General features: G+C 44.0%; 1 protein-coding gene across 1 annotated transcript; it reads right to left on the bottom strand.

Annotated features, from left to right (window-relative positions):
* Window positions 1-1,031: 1,031 nt before the first annotated feature.
* LOC146173195 (uncharacterized) lies at window positions 1,032-3,737 on the bottom strand. Its single transcript, XM_084583239.1, has one exon. The coding sequence runs from the start codon at window positions 3,735-3,737 to the stop codon at window positions 1,329-1,331; it is 2,409 nt and encodes an 802-aa protein (XP_084439365.1). The 3' UTR covers window positions 1,032-1,328.
* Window positions 3,738-16,274: the final 12,537 nt, after the last annotated feature.

Below are 16,274 nucleotides of genomic sequence, written 5' to 3'. Positions count from 1 at the left end.
ATGATTGAGTGCTATATAAAAAATTAACACTAAAGCAGACCAAGAAAGGATAAACACAGCTCTAAGCAACGCCATACAGTGGGGTAATACATGACAAATAGTAATCAATATGGAAAAGATGGTAGTGATGTCAGTCGCAGATAAGAAAACAAAAGTTAGCTTCCCTTATGGCGCAGGCCACGGAGTTCTTAAAGCAGTAAGTGAAAAGAAATACCTTGGCGTGATTATTTCTGATGATCTCAGCTCCAAAACCCAAGTACAAAACATTATAAAAAAAAGCCATGATTAAATTATAATTCCTTAAACGCGCCTGACGCTTTGAAACCTCAGATATGAAGTTACTCGCTTGTAAAGTCATTATCCGTCCAAACTTAGAATATGGAAACGTCGTCTGGTTTCCGTATATGCAAAAAGATGTACACATGCTCGAATCAGTTCAACGAAAAGCGGTTTGCTTTATCTACCACAGATACCGGCGCACTAACTCTCTCACGGAGCATGCTTTCCCGAGCAGGCCTAGACACATTATCAAGTCGCGTAACACTCCATAGACTCAAGTTTTTGTATCAATTAATTCATAATGCATTGAACATGGATCCTGATACATTAGTCCTAACCGTTCTAGAGAAACACGTAACAAACATGATTTACATTAATGAATACTGCTAACATCACATATTATTTTTCTTTCCTTTCCAAGAGAATGGAACGCCCTAGATCAATCTATAACTGCGCAGCATTCCTTAGAAAAATACATGGAGCTTGCAGCCTCATCAGTTTTGTCATCAAACTAGACTTGATGCCCATCCATAGCCTGTATTGGTCTTATCTTTCTGCTCAGTCGATCATGTACCCAGTGTATGATTTTATTAAGGAATACTTAGACGTGTCCGAACGCATGCTTTGAAGGCCAGAGTTGGCTATCTTCTGTCTTCTGTTTCTCACTCGATGTGTCTGCATATGAATGCTGGTTTCTTGTCTTTTAAACCTAATTGCTGGCTTTTGTATCATTGTGTTGTTAACTTGCATCTTTGTTGTGTATAAATCCACTCCTGTAACAGTCCCAAGAAGGAACCAACAGTATGTTCAAATAAAAAATAAACATTCCATTATTCGACGACGTTGAAGTTACCATCGTCTTAGGATGTTGTCATGCGCAACGAAAAGTTTACTAATTCCTTTATTTAGTCAAAATATTCAGCAAGCTCTGTAACGTATACGATGCAAGCCTCGATGTAAAACACACCTACACAGACCGCCCCGGTATATAAGCCCACAAAAAGGCATATAACCACGAATACAAACTGTAATGATAACTGCAGCTGTGTTCACAGCGGTGAATCGATGACGTCACTCAAGCATAAGAACTTCCTTATGTGACACAAGCAAATTTCGGGTAAGTCACTCAGCTGAGTCTGCCCGTCTTCCCTGGGGCTGCACTGCAGGGATTCGTGAATCACGCCTGCGAGACGCATGAAAAAGCTGAAGTCTTTCAGTCGGAGCATGGACCGATAAATCAGTTCTTTTGCCTGAGCTTTATCGAGGCGTTCCCGCCACCCAAGTTGATCTACCAATGCGGGAGAGTCCCAAACTTTCTCAAAGGCCTCTGCCGTCGACTTCACGTGGGTGCCGGTGACGAAACGAGTAGCGCGCTTTTTCAAGGATCGGTTCCTACGCACGATGTCTTGGATATTTAGGAGACCATCAATACACTCACTGCCACTGTGAAAAGTTGTCACGCGCTGTAACGTGTAGTTGGCCCGAAGTTCTGGCTTTGAGAGCTCTGAGACGAACTGGGCCAAAACTGAAGAGTTGCGAGGTTCGAAGCCGAACTCTCGCAGGGTTCGGCTTCGGTGGAGAAGGCTGACCACTGGTTCAATGTCAATTGTGCCACATAGCCTTGAAAAGGCGATTGTGAGTCTCCTGATGTTTGGATTGTGACGCAAGGCATCACATATAGCGGGCCCGCACACATTCCAACACAGACTACAACGGCAGGATTCCACCATCAATGCCAGGTCTCTGATGCAAGGTGCTCTCCGGATAAGGTGAACAAGGGGAGTTGCGGCTGGGTCCGTCTCACCGGTAGCACACAAAATCGAGTACACTCGGAGCGTGATGTGTATGCGGTTAAGACGAGCAGGAACTTGATCCGCGATGCTTTGGAGGCGGCTAAAGGGCACGGCGAATCGAGGGCAGCTCAATGGGCGGCTGCCAGTGTCTGGGTAGTACACTACACAGCTGCTGTTGATAGTGACTCTGTCTTGTAGGCCATATTCAATGAGGGTGCTGCAGATGTCCAATGCCTTGCTACCGAGGTGTTCACAGGTGACCTTTAGCAGCTTGTTTAAGTTGACAGCTCGGCAAAATTCCTGGCACTCCGAGAGACTAAATCCCCACATCGAGAACGTCAAATTTGTGATGGATGTATCGTTCTCTAGAAGAGCAGATATCCAGGGCTTCACGTGGTTGATGTCATCATGGAAGTGAGTAATTTGGCACCTTGAGCATTTCTGTTCAGGAAAGTTCTCCGCGCCATCTTCACTGTCGATGTGGCGGGACGTGAAGCTGAAGAGCTTAAGAGTATGGTTGCTGTGCAAAAGCCATTTTATTGCTGTAGCGTACTCTACCTTGAGCGTCATCACTTCCAGTTCTAGCCTAGTCAACACCTTGTTAGTCGTCAGGGCATCGCAGATGGTCCAAACATCGATCTCTGGACCTTCTTTGGGAGCAGCTATCTTCACAGACCTCAGGGATTGACTGAGCTTCAAATACGTGCCAAGCTGGATGTGAGGATTGCCCGGGCCGTAGGGGGGAGTGCCACCATTAATAACCCTCGTTGAGACAGACAAGTTTTGTATGGTCTTGTTCACGAACAGCCCTGCCATGAAGGTCGTCGCAGCCGCGTGCGTCGCATCAACATCAACAGCCACGAGTTTCTTCAAGGAAGTAGTTTTCACGAGCAGAGGTGCGAGATCTTCAAGAAAGTGCTCGCAAATGTCAACGGTCAGTTCCAGCGATTTCAGGTACCTCCGGGAAATTAGAGCCAAAGCCAGGTATTGAGAAATGGCCTTCCCCGCGGACGTCAACTGCAGAGAGAGATTCTTCAGCCCCAGACTATAGCGAATAGCAAAGCACATGACTTCTTCATGGTCGCGGAGGATTTGGTTGTTGATGGTCGCTCCCACAAAACAACGGTGATTCGTGAGCAGGTAGTACAGGAGCAACGAGGCTCGCTGCCAGTCTTTCATGCAGGCGCCTTGTTTCCTATTTTCATTGTCTCTCGACTGCAGTAGGGTCAGCTTCGAGGCGTCTTCTTGCAGTTCAAGACCGATGGCCCCAAAAAAGGCGTTCCACGGCTTTAAGTTAGCTGCTATGTGGCACAAATGATCTTCCATCTGCGTGCATGGACGAAAGAGGCCGGCATCAGATTCACCGTGGCAGAAGAAGACTTCGGCCATCTCTTTCAGTACCACGGCCCGTACCTCGGATGCCACACTTTCGGTCGACACTTTGGGCAAATCTGCGATCTTAAGCATGTGATCACCTTCAATCCCCTGAGAATCTTCGGGCTCCTGATCATCTTCGGGTACCTCAGCCCCTTCGGGAAACCAGGCTGCTTCAGGAACCCGAGCCTGTCCGGAAATCAGAAACTTTTGGGACCTCGAAACCTTTTCGGGCACTGCACTCTCCACTAGGCCACCCTCGATGGCGGTGGCGTTCCTCCGCTTGGGCATCGCGGTCGCACTGCAAGAAAACCACGAAGGGACTGTTGTAATGCTGTTGCTGCAAATCACTCAGCACGCTTCCTACTTGTATTTATCGCCACGCACACTTGAAAGCGACGCACACGAATCGCAGTTTTTGCGGGCAACAAAGTAACTCCTTTTGAGATGAAAGCCTTTAACGGCTCATATTGTCGGCGTCCGTCCGGTCACATTATAGCTCTCAGTCAAATCACGCCATCAGTAAAATAAAAAATCCTGTCTGCACCGGTAATCGAACCTTCATCCCCAGCTGAGCGCTTTAACTACGCAACGCCAAGGATCGTGAAAAGCGTATCACATTTCTGCTTATCTAGCGTGATGATGATAGTAGCGATGACAGTAACGCTGCAATTAGTTATGATGACAATGATGACAACAGCGATGATAATGACAGTGGATTTAGTTGCTGATGGTAATGAGCGTTACTGCCCCCCCCCCCCCCCCCGTGCAGCAGTAACGCTCAGGATTTCGCATTTCTGCGGTGTGGATTCAAGAGTGCTTTCGGCATTTTTCTCTCTTAACGACGGAATTGTGCGCTTTTACCGAGGCCAAACGACCGCGCAGCCGCTTAGTTCCGCGGACCACAGAATATCATGAATAAAACGCAGGATACCTGAACTTTTCTTTTTTTATTTCTTGTTTTTTTTTTTGGTAATAGGTAATTAAGATCCCCCTTTCAATTGCCCATCGGTGGCCACCTATTGGCTATCGCATATCACGGAGCGCAGGAATGCGCAGACGCGCTTTTAAGACTGTGCTTACTAAGGCGCCGTACACTTTGAGCGCGCATACCTTCATTTAAAGGTTGGTTGGCAGCGCTAAATACGGTAGCGCTAGAGCGCCATCACGCTGTTTCTTTTTCATATTTCGTGGATTCTTGTAGTAATAAAAGCTTACGTAATATACACATTTCAGATGCGTTAATAGGAGAAATTTTGCCGGTTTCATAAAACCGGCCTTCAACCGCTTAAAGGGGTACAGACAAAAAATGGCAAGGTTATGCAAAGCTTGCCATGCTCTTACTTTGTGTATGAAGACCATCACAGTCTAGTATCAAACTCAAGGATGGCGTAGGTAATATTTTACTACTATTGTGAAGTTTGTGGAAATGCTCGCTCTCGCATTCTGACCCATCGCCAGCGCACTGGCTGTGGCGTAGATTTACTGAAAAAAAAAAATGAAGTCGGGTATTTGAGACATTGTTGCACAACTGTCTGATGTAGGATACGGTGCTTTGACTTTTGTGATATTAGCATCAGCCCAAGCAACCTTACGCTGTTGCTGGTCGACTCCTTTCGCGGCTCTTCCACTGCGTCTGTATACGTATCAGCGTGAAGGCGTTCTAAGTCCTAACGCGCGGGAAGCACGACACAGCTGTAGACACTATAGCCAAAATTATGATGCCTATTTTCATTCACTACAATTTTGTAAAGGCTGCTGCCGCCAGTGCAGCGACGGTTGGCAGACAATGACGTTATTGGTCACTGTAGCCGAGACAGGAGTGGTAGGGCGGCGTAACAGTGTAGCGATCGTTAGCTTCGTACCAGAAAAGCCAAAGTTATCTGAACTGCCTGATATACTCGTGCAAAAGCATCATGCCTGCTGATGGAGCGCCTCTTCCGCTATTTAATTATTTCTAGCCACTTGTATAGTGTAGGAATAGACCTTATGCAAAAAAGCATCCATCTAGCGACCGCTGCGCGCTTTACCGCCATGTTTAAAAGTAGCTGAACTGCCGCAAGCGAAATAGTAGGGAGAGACGCAGCCGCTTAGCGGGTAAGGAACTGAACGCGGGATGAATCTCTAAATTAAAACATTTGTTTTTCGCGTTTTCTAGCAAGGGAAGACCTGCTATTTTGAGCACACCAGACAGCTAAAGAAAGCAAAATGAAGATGCATATTTTGGGGCCTGACAACAGCGAGTTTGCTGGCAACTCGAAGCAGCAGTTCAAAAGTTCCCACTTTACCCAAAAGCCACACATCTCTAGTGCACTAGCGATGTGCGGCTTTAGGGTAAAGTCTTAAAATAGACCTAGACCCGCCATATTTGCTTTATGCAGGGTTACCAGATTGGCCCCCAAAAAAGTAAAATGGGCCTTTTCCAAGTTGCGCTACTGCGCATGCGCGAAGCCTCCTCTGCAGCCATTTTCGCCGAGATGCCATGCAAAAATGGGGGGAGAAGTTCCCTGCACGTGATTTTCCCGGAAACGACGTCCTTTCTTCATTGAGGCGACAAACTGCTGCAGAATAATTGTGTGCAGCGCTAGCACCTTCTAAACCTTAAGAATGCAGGCGCTGCATTTCCCCCCCCCCCCCCCCCCCCCCACCTCTAGCTCTCCTCAAGCGTGAAGACAGGGCCAGATTCGTCAGCTTCTGCTGTCATGAGATAACAAGCGGTGAGGGAGTCACATTGTGTCTTTAGATGAATCACGTATTTGCGCAGGCTAGGCAAGACCAGCACAACACTCAACTCCTGCTTGGAAAATAAGGCGGTGAAAAAGTATATGCATTTTCTCGATACCCTTCCTGTCAATCATACTTCGCCTGGCGGCCGCAAGCAGGGTGCCCTCCTGGAAAAATGTCCATTCAGCTATTTTTGTCCTCATTTGTATAAAAAAAGCCTTCTTGGCTATGTTGCTATTGTTTAGCTATATTCCGCTCACTGTTTCCAGAGGGTTTGTAATTTGTAAAAAGGGCTGGCAGAAAAGCTCCCCCATTGCCACAAGCTCACTCTCTGCAAACATTTTCTTCCCCCAAGGTGAAGCTGCAAAAAGGTACTCCCCACTAAAAGCTGTCTTGCTTTGTATACACAATTGCTTCTGTGCAGTAAAATGTTTACATATAAAAACCTCCAATCACAACAACATTTCACAGAACCAGCTATACAGCTAGTTTACTTTTGAATGCCAATAGCAGGGTAGTCTCCCTGTTCTCAATGTGCTTGTCACGAGGAAGATTTACATCCCTCAGAAAGCCAACGGACACAGGAGAGTGCCTCCAATTGACCGCTAACCACACTGCTCCCCATAAAGCATCTGCCCTAACAGCTTTCTTAAATAGAGCCAATGTCCTCGCTTGCTTTCCAGAAGAAAAAAAAAACGGATGACGTTTAGAAAAACGGACTCACTATCCTTCCGAGTATAAGCCAAAAGCTTAAGACTCAACAAAAACAAAAATAATGGACCTTTTCCAAGTAGTGCTACGGCGCATGCACGAAGCCTCCTCGGCCGCCATTTTCGCTGGGATGCCATGCGAAAATAAGGGGAGGACTTCGCTGCACCTGCTTTTTCAGGAAACGACGTCCCTCGCTTCATCAACATGACGAACTGCTGCACAATAATTACGTGCAGCACAAGCATCTTCTAGGTGTTCGGAATGGACGCATTGTATTGTCCCTGTCTCCCCTAGCTTACCTCAACAAAGAAGACACGGCCAGGTGCCCCAGCTTCCTGTTGGCATTGCCATGGTTTAACAGGGAGTAAGGGAGCGGGGGGGGGGGGTAGTGTGTCAAGGTATGTTCACAGATGGCTCACGCGTCTCAGCACAGGCTAGACAAGCCCTGCACTCAACTACTGTTCCCAAAGTAAGCCAATTCGTTCCCAGAAGAGGGTTCTGCACAAATTCTGGGTAATCCGTCCCGTCAATCATACTTTGTCTGGCGGCTGCTAGAGGGGTGCGCTACCCAGTCGAAAAAAACAGAACCATGTCAAAAATACGATAAAATATTCTGTAATTCTGTCGTAAACGTCAGATTTTTCTGAAGTTCTGTAGTTTTTCTGTAGTATAATTCTGTTGTCTGTAATTCTGTAGCACATTTCTCTTGTAAGTACAGAAATGTCTGTTGTCACAACAGGTTTCCCGTCAAAAGCCGCTCAGAAATTATGTCGTAACAACAGAAAATTTTTTGTTGTTTTTTCCCACTAGGTACTGGAAAAAGGACCATTCTATTCTGGCCCAAGCTCATACGATGGGCAAAAACGGGTTGATATTTTCTATGCTGCTACATTCTCATGAACTCAACACAAGTCGAGCTGTGTTTGTTTTTAGAGGAAAAGGTTGAAAACAGAGATAAAGAGGGTAGGGTGCCAGTCATGTTTTTTCCTTTTCAAAACCTGCTCTTTCTGTCAAATAATCAACGCGACCCGCATTTTGAAGGACACAGAAGGGTTTCAATGGATACGGAAAGGAAGGTGTACAAATGACCTATGAAATGATATTCACCATAGGACGCCTTCTCTCTCGCGTGTTCTCCTTTTCGTAGAGCTCGTCTTTGTACGCCAGCCAAACCAAAACTTCGTGGACTGAATTACGAGCAAAGGGATATGTTACGTAAATTAAAAATAAAAAAAAACGATCAAATCACTGTGGCCGAACATTGCCCGACAATGGTGACTACTAGATCGACTTCGACTGAATCATTGTGAAGGACAGGGTGCAGCTCCCACGCAGGAGACTTTCATGGCCTGGATGCAGACAGAAAGTGAAATGCGAACCTGGTGCTTGCTGTTATCGAAGGCCAAGCCTTAATTTTTACCCTCTAATCAGGCAACACAATTGCGTAAGCCTGCTTTATTTTGGTGGTGACTATGTGGAATTTAATTAGAATGAGTATGCACTGCATGCTCAGAACTGGCATTCAGCTGATGCTGATTATAAGTGCGGGCTTCAGTAGTGACGAGATCAGACTACAATATGCTCCTGCCTGTAACTGCTGCACACCAGTGCAAGCCTGCAGAGAGCTTTTATGGGCCTCTTAGTCAAGACTGGAGAAGATTACAAGGTTGCAGAAATACTTCTACTCCTCTCAAGAGAGGGACCTCGTTATTCACCCCTTGCAATCAATTATTATTTGGTGGCACTGGTGGGGAGAAAGCGGCAGCCAATGCTTTGTATTGGGAAACGAACCTTCTTTCCTGGGCTATAAAGATAGGGGAGAGGAATAACATGCTGGACCACTCGTTATATCTGGATGCCACTATGCATGCGCAGAATGCTGCGCTGAAAGTGGCAAGGCTGTGGGAAGGTGTGGACGAGGTCTGCTTAGGCTCTGGCGTATCACATCCTAAGACTGCCTAGTACAATAGAGTATTTAGCATACCAAACACGTACTCTTAGACGTACTCCGGTTCACCCAAAGGCCGCTGCACGAGCTGCCAAAAAACATGTAAACGCTCTAACGCCTAACACGACTAGGAATGCCGGAATATCTAGAACACACCCTTATAGACTGCGACAAAAGAATAATAATATGGTTCAAGGAAATGCCCAGTATCTGTGATTCTTTCACACTTGTTCTGTGGGCGCCAGAACAGCGCTTAAGAGGAGGGAGGAAAGTGGGAGTCAAGGTGAAAAGAGAGAAAGAGGTGCCGTAGTGGAGAGCTGAGGAGTAATTTTGACTAGTTGGGGATCTTTAACGTCCACTGACATCGCACAGTATATGATGAATTTCCACTTCGCCGCCATCGAAACGCAGCCGCCGGCGGTCCGAAAGAAAGGATAAACAGAACGGGTATACGTCGACCGTCGGCAAACGGCAGCGCCGAACTTGAAGTAAAATGTTCGATAATGAAGCCTGAGTTCGGCAACAAAAATTTCCCAACGGTAGAAAAACGCGAAACAAAACGAAGCAGCAAGTAGGGTTACTTGCGCACACCCAAGAACTAAATCAGCAGCTCGTACCAATTCACAGAAAGGAAACTATATTAAGGCTTAAAGACATTTTCAACGCAGCGCACATTTGCGCCTGTTCCACATGTTTACGTCGAACTACTGAAGTGCATATTTTCAGGAAAAGCACGGACAAACCTGGCGATTATCTCTGCCCAGTACACACAGGTCCTTTGTCATTCAGAGATAATCCTAGCTGCCACAAGAATATCAACCGCTCAGCGAAACAAGATCATTTTTGGCGCATGTGTCACCTACAGCGCCCCACCACGCGTGCAATATGGCCGGCAGCTGGATGATCGCGGCTGCCTCACAGCTCCCATGCACCCAACTTTGAAAGGTTTTCTGGCTTGGTATGAAATTCCTATGCGTTTCTTTTTATACTTTTTATGCACATCGAAAGCGCTGACAATATTATATTAGCGCTGACGAAACCAAAAGTGCTTAAAGAAAGTAAATTTAATGCAAAATCCAGATACAGAAAATATCGCAGCGTATGGCAATTGTAGTCGAGCGGTAGAAAGACCTTGCTCCCATTTCGATGCCTTAATTAATATTGCAGTTACCTGCATCGCTATAATCTGTTATTGTAAATGTTGTGCAGCTCAGGATGGGGTAGAAGTTTGTTTTTTCAGCCCCTTCGACCGCGCATTTAAAAAAAAAAAGGGGGGGGGGGGGGGGGCAATAGCGGCAAGCACACAAGCGCAGTGTGCATGTTATACCTCTCTCACGCGAGCAGATTTAATGTCATTCGATGCATCGAATTGCATTCGGTTTCTTTCGTTGCTACACTGTAAAATATAATGTCATTCGTAAATGGTGGCTATTGCAATCAGCTATAAAAAATACTGCACTTATGAAACATCCGTGCACAAAGAAGGCGTTTGAAATCAGTGTGTAACATTTTAAAGCTAATCAAAACATTTCTGTACGATAATTCAAGCGAAAAACATTACTTTTGGCTGTGCTGTAGCACTTTAGCCATAAAAATCCAAGCCAAGTATCAAGTCACCCACAAATCCGATAAATGTATATAAACAATATGACTGAAAACAGCTGAGCGCCCATATTATAGTGCCCGTACGGATACACAGTGCGGGGACGCACGGGGACACACGTAGGGCATGTAATTGACGTCCAAACTGTGAGAAGCTCAGTCATAACTTTAAATAGTTCTGAGATAAACATACGGGGAGATGTGGCCACCAAGGAACAGAAAGCCCAAAATGATTGTGAATCGCTGCCTTGACTGAACCACTGCTGTGGCCGAGAGTAATGCCGTTCCACTAGAGTCTGCAGTGCGAATAATTTTACGCTAAAATAAAAGGTTTTAAAAGGAAACTCCAGAAATATATATATATATATATTATATATTATATACATATACATATAATTATATACATATATTATTAATAAAATATTATTAATAGTATATAAAAATTATATATATATATATATATATATATATATATATATATATATATATATATATATATATATATGTATATAATTTTTTTATTTCACTTTGCGCAGAATATGTTGCTTCGTTACCTGTTTCTGCTGCGTATCTGGCATCGAGAGTACGTATTCGGTTCGCGATCGAATGCGAATGAGTTCCCCAAACTCATTCGATGAAGAATGTCATTCGAACCTAATGACATTAAATTTTCTTGTGTAGTAGTGGAATATTGACATTAGATGCTATTGTCATTCGATACGAATGACACAAAATTTGCTCGTGTGACAGGGGTATTAGTGAGCATCAATTGATGATCGAAATTCGCAGCCCCTCCAGCTCCTTCCACTGTGATGTTCACCGCACCTTTGGCATATAAGGTTCAATCTACGGCTGGTCATTGCGATTACCACGACACTCAAATCGGAATTCGCGGCTCTAACTACTCTCAGAGGTTTACACTGAAAATCAATTTTCCATCAAAACAAAATTTATTATTTACTTACACTTCCAGCTACCAACTCGCCATCGCAAGTTGACGTCACAATTAAGAAACCACAGTACATAACTCTTAAACACACCGACATGCTGTTTTCGCCAACGCTCATACTAATTAAGAATTCGCAGGTGTACGCTGTTAGCGCAGTGAACTCCATGGATCCTCGATGCCCATGTAATCTGCTTTATTTATAATTGCTGACCACTGCAAATATTATTTGGAAAGGATGGTGAATGTAGCAATCATCATCTCTTCGAGCTAAAACCTCCTAATAAAAACGCGAGACATAATATTGTGAGAACTAATCAAAGCCCGATCCTTCTTCCCAATCCACACATTACTATCACTTTACTACGCTTTCGTCCACAGCCACTTAAATTACGGCATTTCATCCTTAGGTAACGCCTGTCATGTTCATCTTTGGTCATTAATAAAACTGCAAAAGCAAGCCATACGCATCATAATCTCCTCCCCTTGAATGTCACCGTCACACATTTTATTCATGAATTTAAACGTTCTGCCTCTCTCGGCTCTTTATCTTTATAATATCGGTATTCTATTCTTTAAGATTCTTCACCATCAGTTCCCATTTAGCATTTTTCCTCCCGGCCTGATCAAAAGCAACAGCGTTACACGGTTCGCTCTAAATAATAATTTTTTACTACCTAAGGTCAGTACTAACTACGGGAAACAAGGCCTTCAATTTTCGTCCATATCATTCTGGAATTCTTTGAATTCCGACATTAAGCAAACTAATACACTTTCTTTGTTCAATTTGAAATAAAAAAATTTTCTTCTTAATTTGTGATTTCTTTATTTACCTTTTGTGTCGCGGAATTCATAAGTGTTTTGTACTTTTTTCTGTATTCTGTTTTCTATTTAAATCTGTTGGCAATGCACTCTACTATGTATTTCGTTATTTATTTTCAGTGTTGCTTCATAAATTTTCTTACAATAATGTTATTCTTTATGTTGCCTATCAAAATCTATTACCATGGGAGATTCCACCTGCGGTCTTGTACCATGGGACCTCTCGCTGTATATTATTGTACCTTGTTTTTTGATGCAAAAATAAACTTTCAACTTCAACTTCAAGCGCGAAAAATTTCCAACTAGTTGGAACTACGTCGCTCTCGCCGCTCGAACCTCCGCGACAGCTCAGAACAGGTTTTTGTGCCGCGGCGGCGGAAATCGCTAACATTTTCGCTTGATTGTGAACCAGGCTTAAAGACCCGACCACATGGCAGCGGTTTTTCGGTGTCGCGCCGGCATCTCGTCTATGAACGCCGTCGCCCGGCGCGCGCCCGAGAGAGTGACGAAATACATGACGGCGTACGAACTAGCGTCCGTAAGCCAAGGATGTGGGAATCACAGGGGATTAACATAAAGCGACAAGACCCCATTCCTAAACCACTGGCGCTTTTTTGCATGATTAGGACCCACTATCGAAGGAAAGAGAACAAAACAGAAAAACAACACGTGTTGCCGGCCAATCCTACACCAGCAGAGTCATTTTAGAGTAACAAAACTTCATAATAAAGTCATGGACAATCTGGTGCGGGCCGACTTTAATGCACGCAAAGCCAATCTAGCACGGCTTTGGAGAACGAGAACTTTGAAGCTTCGCTGGCTGTTTGGCAGATAGCCACGTGTTTTCGTGTGACCCCCAAAGCATATATCTTCAGAATAACTCAACCAAACACAGGCATTATCTGATTGCGAAGCACAAACACACTACTTGTCCCTGATACACAATCCGTTGCAAGGAATGGTCTTAACCACTCTGCACAACGAAGAATATGCGATTAAAAAATGCACTTCAGCTTACCGTGAAGGCCTGGTCGGCAGGACGGAGTCAAACCTCGCGCTGGGGCACAGTCGTCTGTTGCTGTCGCCGATGTGTCTGCTGTCCTAGCGCGACGTCTTCTCGACACTGCGACAGAATTACCACTGAGCTATCTATCCTCAGAGATATCCCCCGAGAGGCCCCCGGAGATCAAACTAGGAGAAGAGGAAAAGTTTGTACGGGCGAGAAGTGGCTTTGGGAGAAATCGCGTACCAGCGTCGTCACTGCTTCCAGCATGACTTTGTCAACCAATGGTCCGCTGGTCTCGCATTGCTGCCTTGACAGGCCTTGCCGTAATGGACGTGACGCATGGCTTAAATCTCCCATAACTCGGAAGAAGAGAGAGGGGAGGTGCACAACGGCGGTAGCGGCGGGGATAATTTCTTTAGGTTAGATTGACAAGAACGCAGTTAACGAAGATAAAAACAGGAAGGGTTAATATTCATCCACCTCCCTATTTTTCTGGTAGATTTCACTGAATAGTTAATGTTTGTATTCTGTAACAGGGTTCGTCTGAAGCTAAGGAGCCCAGCTCTTTCAACAAGCCACAGTCATGAAGCTATTATCACCAACTTCCTCTTAGCCATAGCCCAGATAAAGTCTACCCGGCGACTTGCAATGGAAATCGATTGCTACCCCATTTCTATTCTCGGACTTATCAGTTTTTCACACTTGAAAGGAGGTCTATTGTGATAATCTGAATTCTCCACAGGCGAGACTAAAACTTTCCTGGAATCAGAAAATGGAAAAATGCATGAGAAATGAAGAATAAAGTTTCATTTATACATGACCATGGGGGTACTCAATGAAAGCTCAATATTTCTTGGAAGGTGTATACAAATCGAAAATTGACCTTTTCCCCGTAGTAATATTTGCACGACAAAAGGACACTCAGAAACCTGACTGCCATGCTGAAAGAACGCGAGTGAATTGATTGTTCGAGTGAAAGAACGAGTGTTGAGTAGGAAACGCGCGACTGGTTTTCTACTCTCTTTCTCGATATGTTTACACTTTTGCAGCTTTGTTGATGGAGGGGACGTCATTCGTGGAAAAGCACGTGCAGCGAACAATTTGACCATTCTCGCCTGGATTGTTATCTGTGGAGATAGGAGGGCTGGGAGAAAACAGGAAATTTTAGAAAAAACTTTTTTTTTCTCGCTTTTTGCACAGGCATGAAAAAAAAAAAAGTCTGATTCCCTTAAAGAAACAAAAATTTGTGCTAATTGATAGATGGCTGCTTCTAAGCAGTAAAGAGCACTGAAAAGGCTGCAGAAAGAATATAATTTATTTGCTGTTATTTAGTTTTGCTTGCACAAATTAGGCTTACTTCAGATCATTCGCGATAAATGCTTAGTCTATTAAAACAATTTCAGATTCCAAAAGGCTGCATTTTTTGTTTTTCTCTCTTCCGCTGAGTTTCGAAACGCGAGCATATGAAATGCAGTCTTAATTTGCTTACTTGTATTTGCAATAAAGTACAAAGAAAATCTAGTGAGGTTGTAGTCTCATTGCTGAGAAGGTTTCGTTCGGGTGCCGATGCCGATCCACCAGCGGAGGCCCTACCGATCAGCCCATCGACCACCAATGCAGCAGCTGGCATTTGTCGCGCGTCGTTGCGCCGCTGACAGTACGTCATGTTACGTGATGTGACGTCGCTAGTATCACTGATACATTTATGAGCTTCATACGTAATTAAATTAAATTAGTGCTAACGATGCGTCTCGATCGGGCGAAAGAGCATTTATGGCTTTTTGGAGCTGAATTAAGATATATGTAAAAGGTTTCTTGCGTCCAAATTTTAGCTGTCCGTGACTCACAAACAGAGAAAACCCATAACATGCTTATAAATTCTCAGAACTTAGTGTCCCAACCCCTTTAAAGCAACATGATACAATCTGAATGCATACAAAATGAATTGGAAGAAAAAAGGTCTGAACCTCAACATGAAATAATCTAGATTAGAACAATCTAGGAAGAAGCGAGCACAAACACATCGCCATATTATAGCGCCTTGGCATGTCAGTGATATAATTAAAAATGCGATGAACTTTAATCTGCCTACCAAACGTTATAAGAAATAACAAAACTGGCAGTTCACATGCGTGTGTTGTATTCACAACAAACTGAGAACACAGGCAAAACAACGTTTTTTTTTGTTTTTTTTTTTTCAGATTGCTTACTGTGTTAACGAAAAATGCAGTAAACATTTAATTACGAAGGTTTGATAAAGGAAAAGCAGAGCCGTTGATATTAAAACAATAGAGCATAGCTTAAAATGCAGAAATGTCCGACACTTATTTACGAATGGCTTGTTTGGAGATAAATGTGGCAAATTTTGAACTGCATGTTAACATTTGCACGAGAAAAATAAAAGCACGAGCAAGAGTAAGCATATATAAAAACACACGACGAACATACAGAACTGTTGCATGCAGATGTGGTTCCGTGTTTTTATGTAAAGAAAAAATGAGATAAAGCTCAAAAAGTACAAGATAGCTCACAGGAATATGGAAAGCACATCGAATGTAAATGTAGAAAGACTTGACTAGTACCAAAAAGGAGAAAACACGAAAACGTGATCAGACCTTACTGCCACATGATTGATTGCAGAGAAAATTTGAGATATGGATTTAACTCCCCCCAAGATTTTTCCAGAAAAAAAAAAAACTAATCACAAATGAAATACTATATACAAAAAGAAAAAAAAAGAAATAAAGCGCTGAGGAAAAAGGAGGCACGGAAAAAATACAGAACTTGGTCTACCCATACTACTACGAATTGCTTGCTGCTCCTCCGTTTCCGGCGCCGCTTATAAACTAAACGCTTTAGGCTGTATGTTGGAACGAACGAACACAGCTTCTGTAATCTATGTCCCGTGGGCCTCCGCTTGCACTAGATGTGCACAAAGGCTAAATTTGACCACTTCTTCTGACGCGCAATAGTGGAGGCTGCAACACACATGGCAGCAATCTTCTAGAACCAACAAAGATGTCATTTGTCTTTTTATAACCGTCTAAAAGTGCAGTAACATTTGCGCAA

Source organism: Amblyomma maculatum, chromosome 11 (assembly GCF_055883805.1).
Source record: "Amblyomma maculatum isolate TAMU_Amacu chromosome 11, ASM5588380v1, whole genome shotgun sequence".
In the NCBI taxonomy this organism is placed as follows: domain Eukaryota; kingdom Metazoa; phylum Arthropoda; class Arachnida; order Ixodida; family Ixodidae; genus Amblyomma; species Amblyomma maculatum.
The sequence above is the reverse complement of the archived record's forward strand: the minus strand, read 5'-3'. Positions and strand labels throughout refer to the sequence as shown.

Excerpts from the sequence above, each read along its gene's own strand:
- LOC146173195 (XM_084583239.1), bottom strand. The coding sequence starts at position 3,737 with ATGCCCAAGCGGAGGAACGCCACCGCCATCGAGGGTGGCCTAGTGGAG.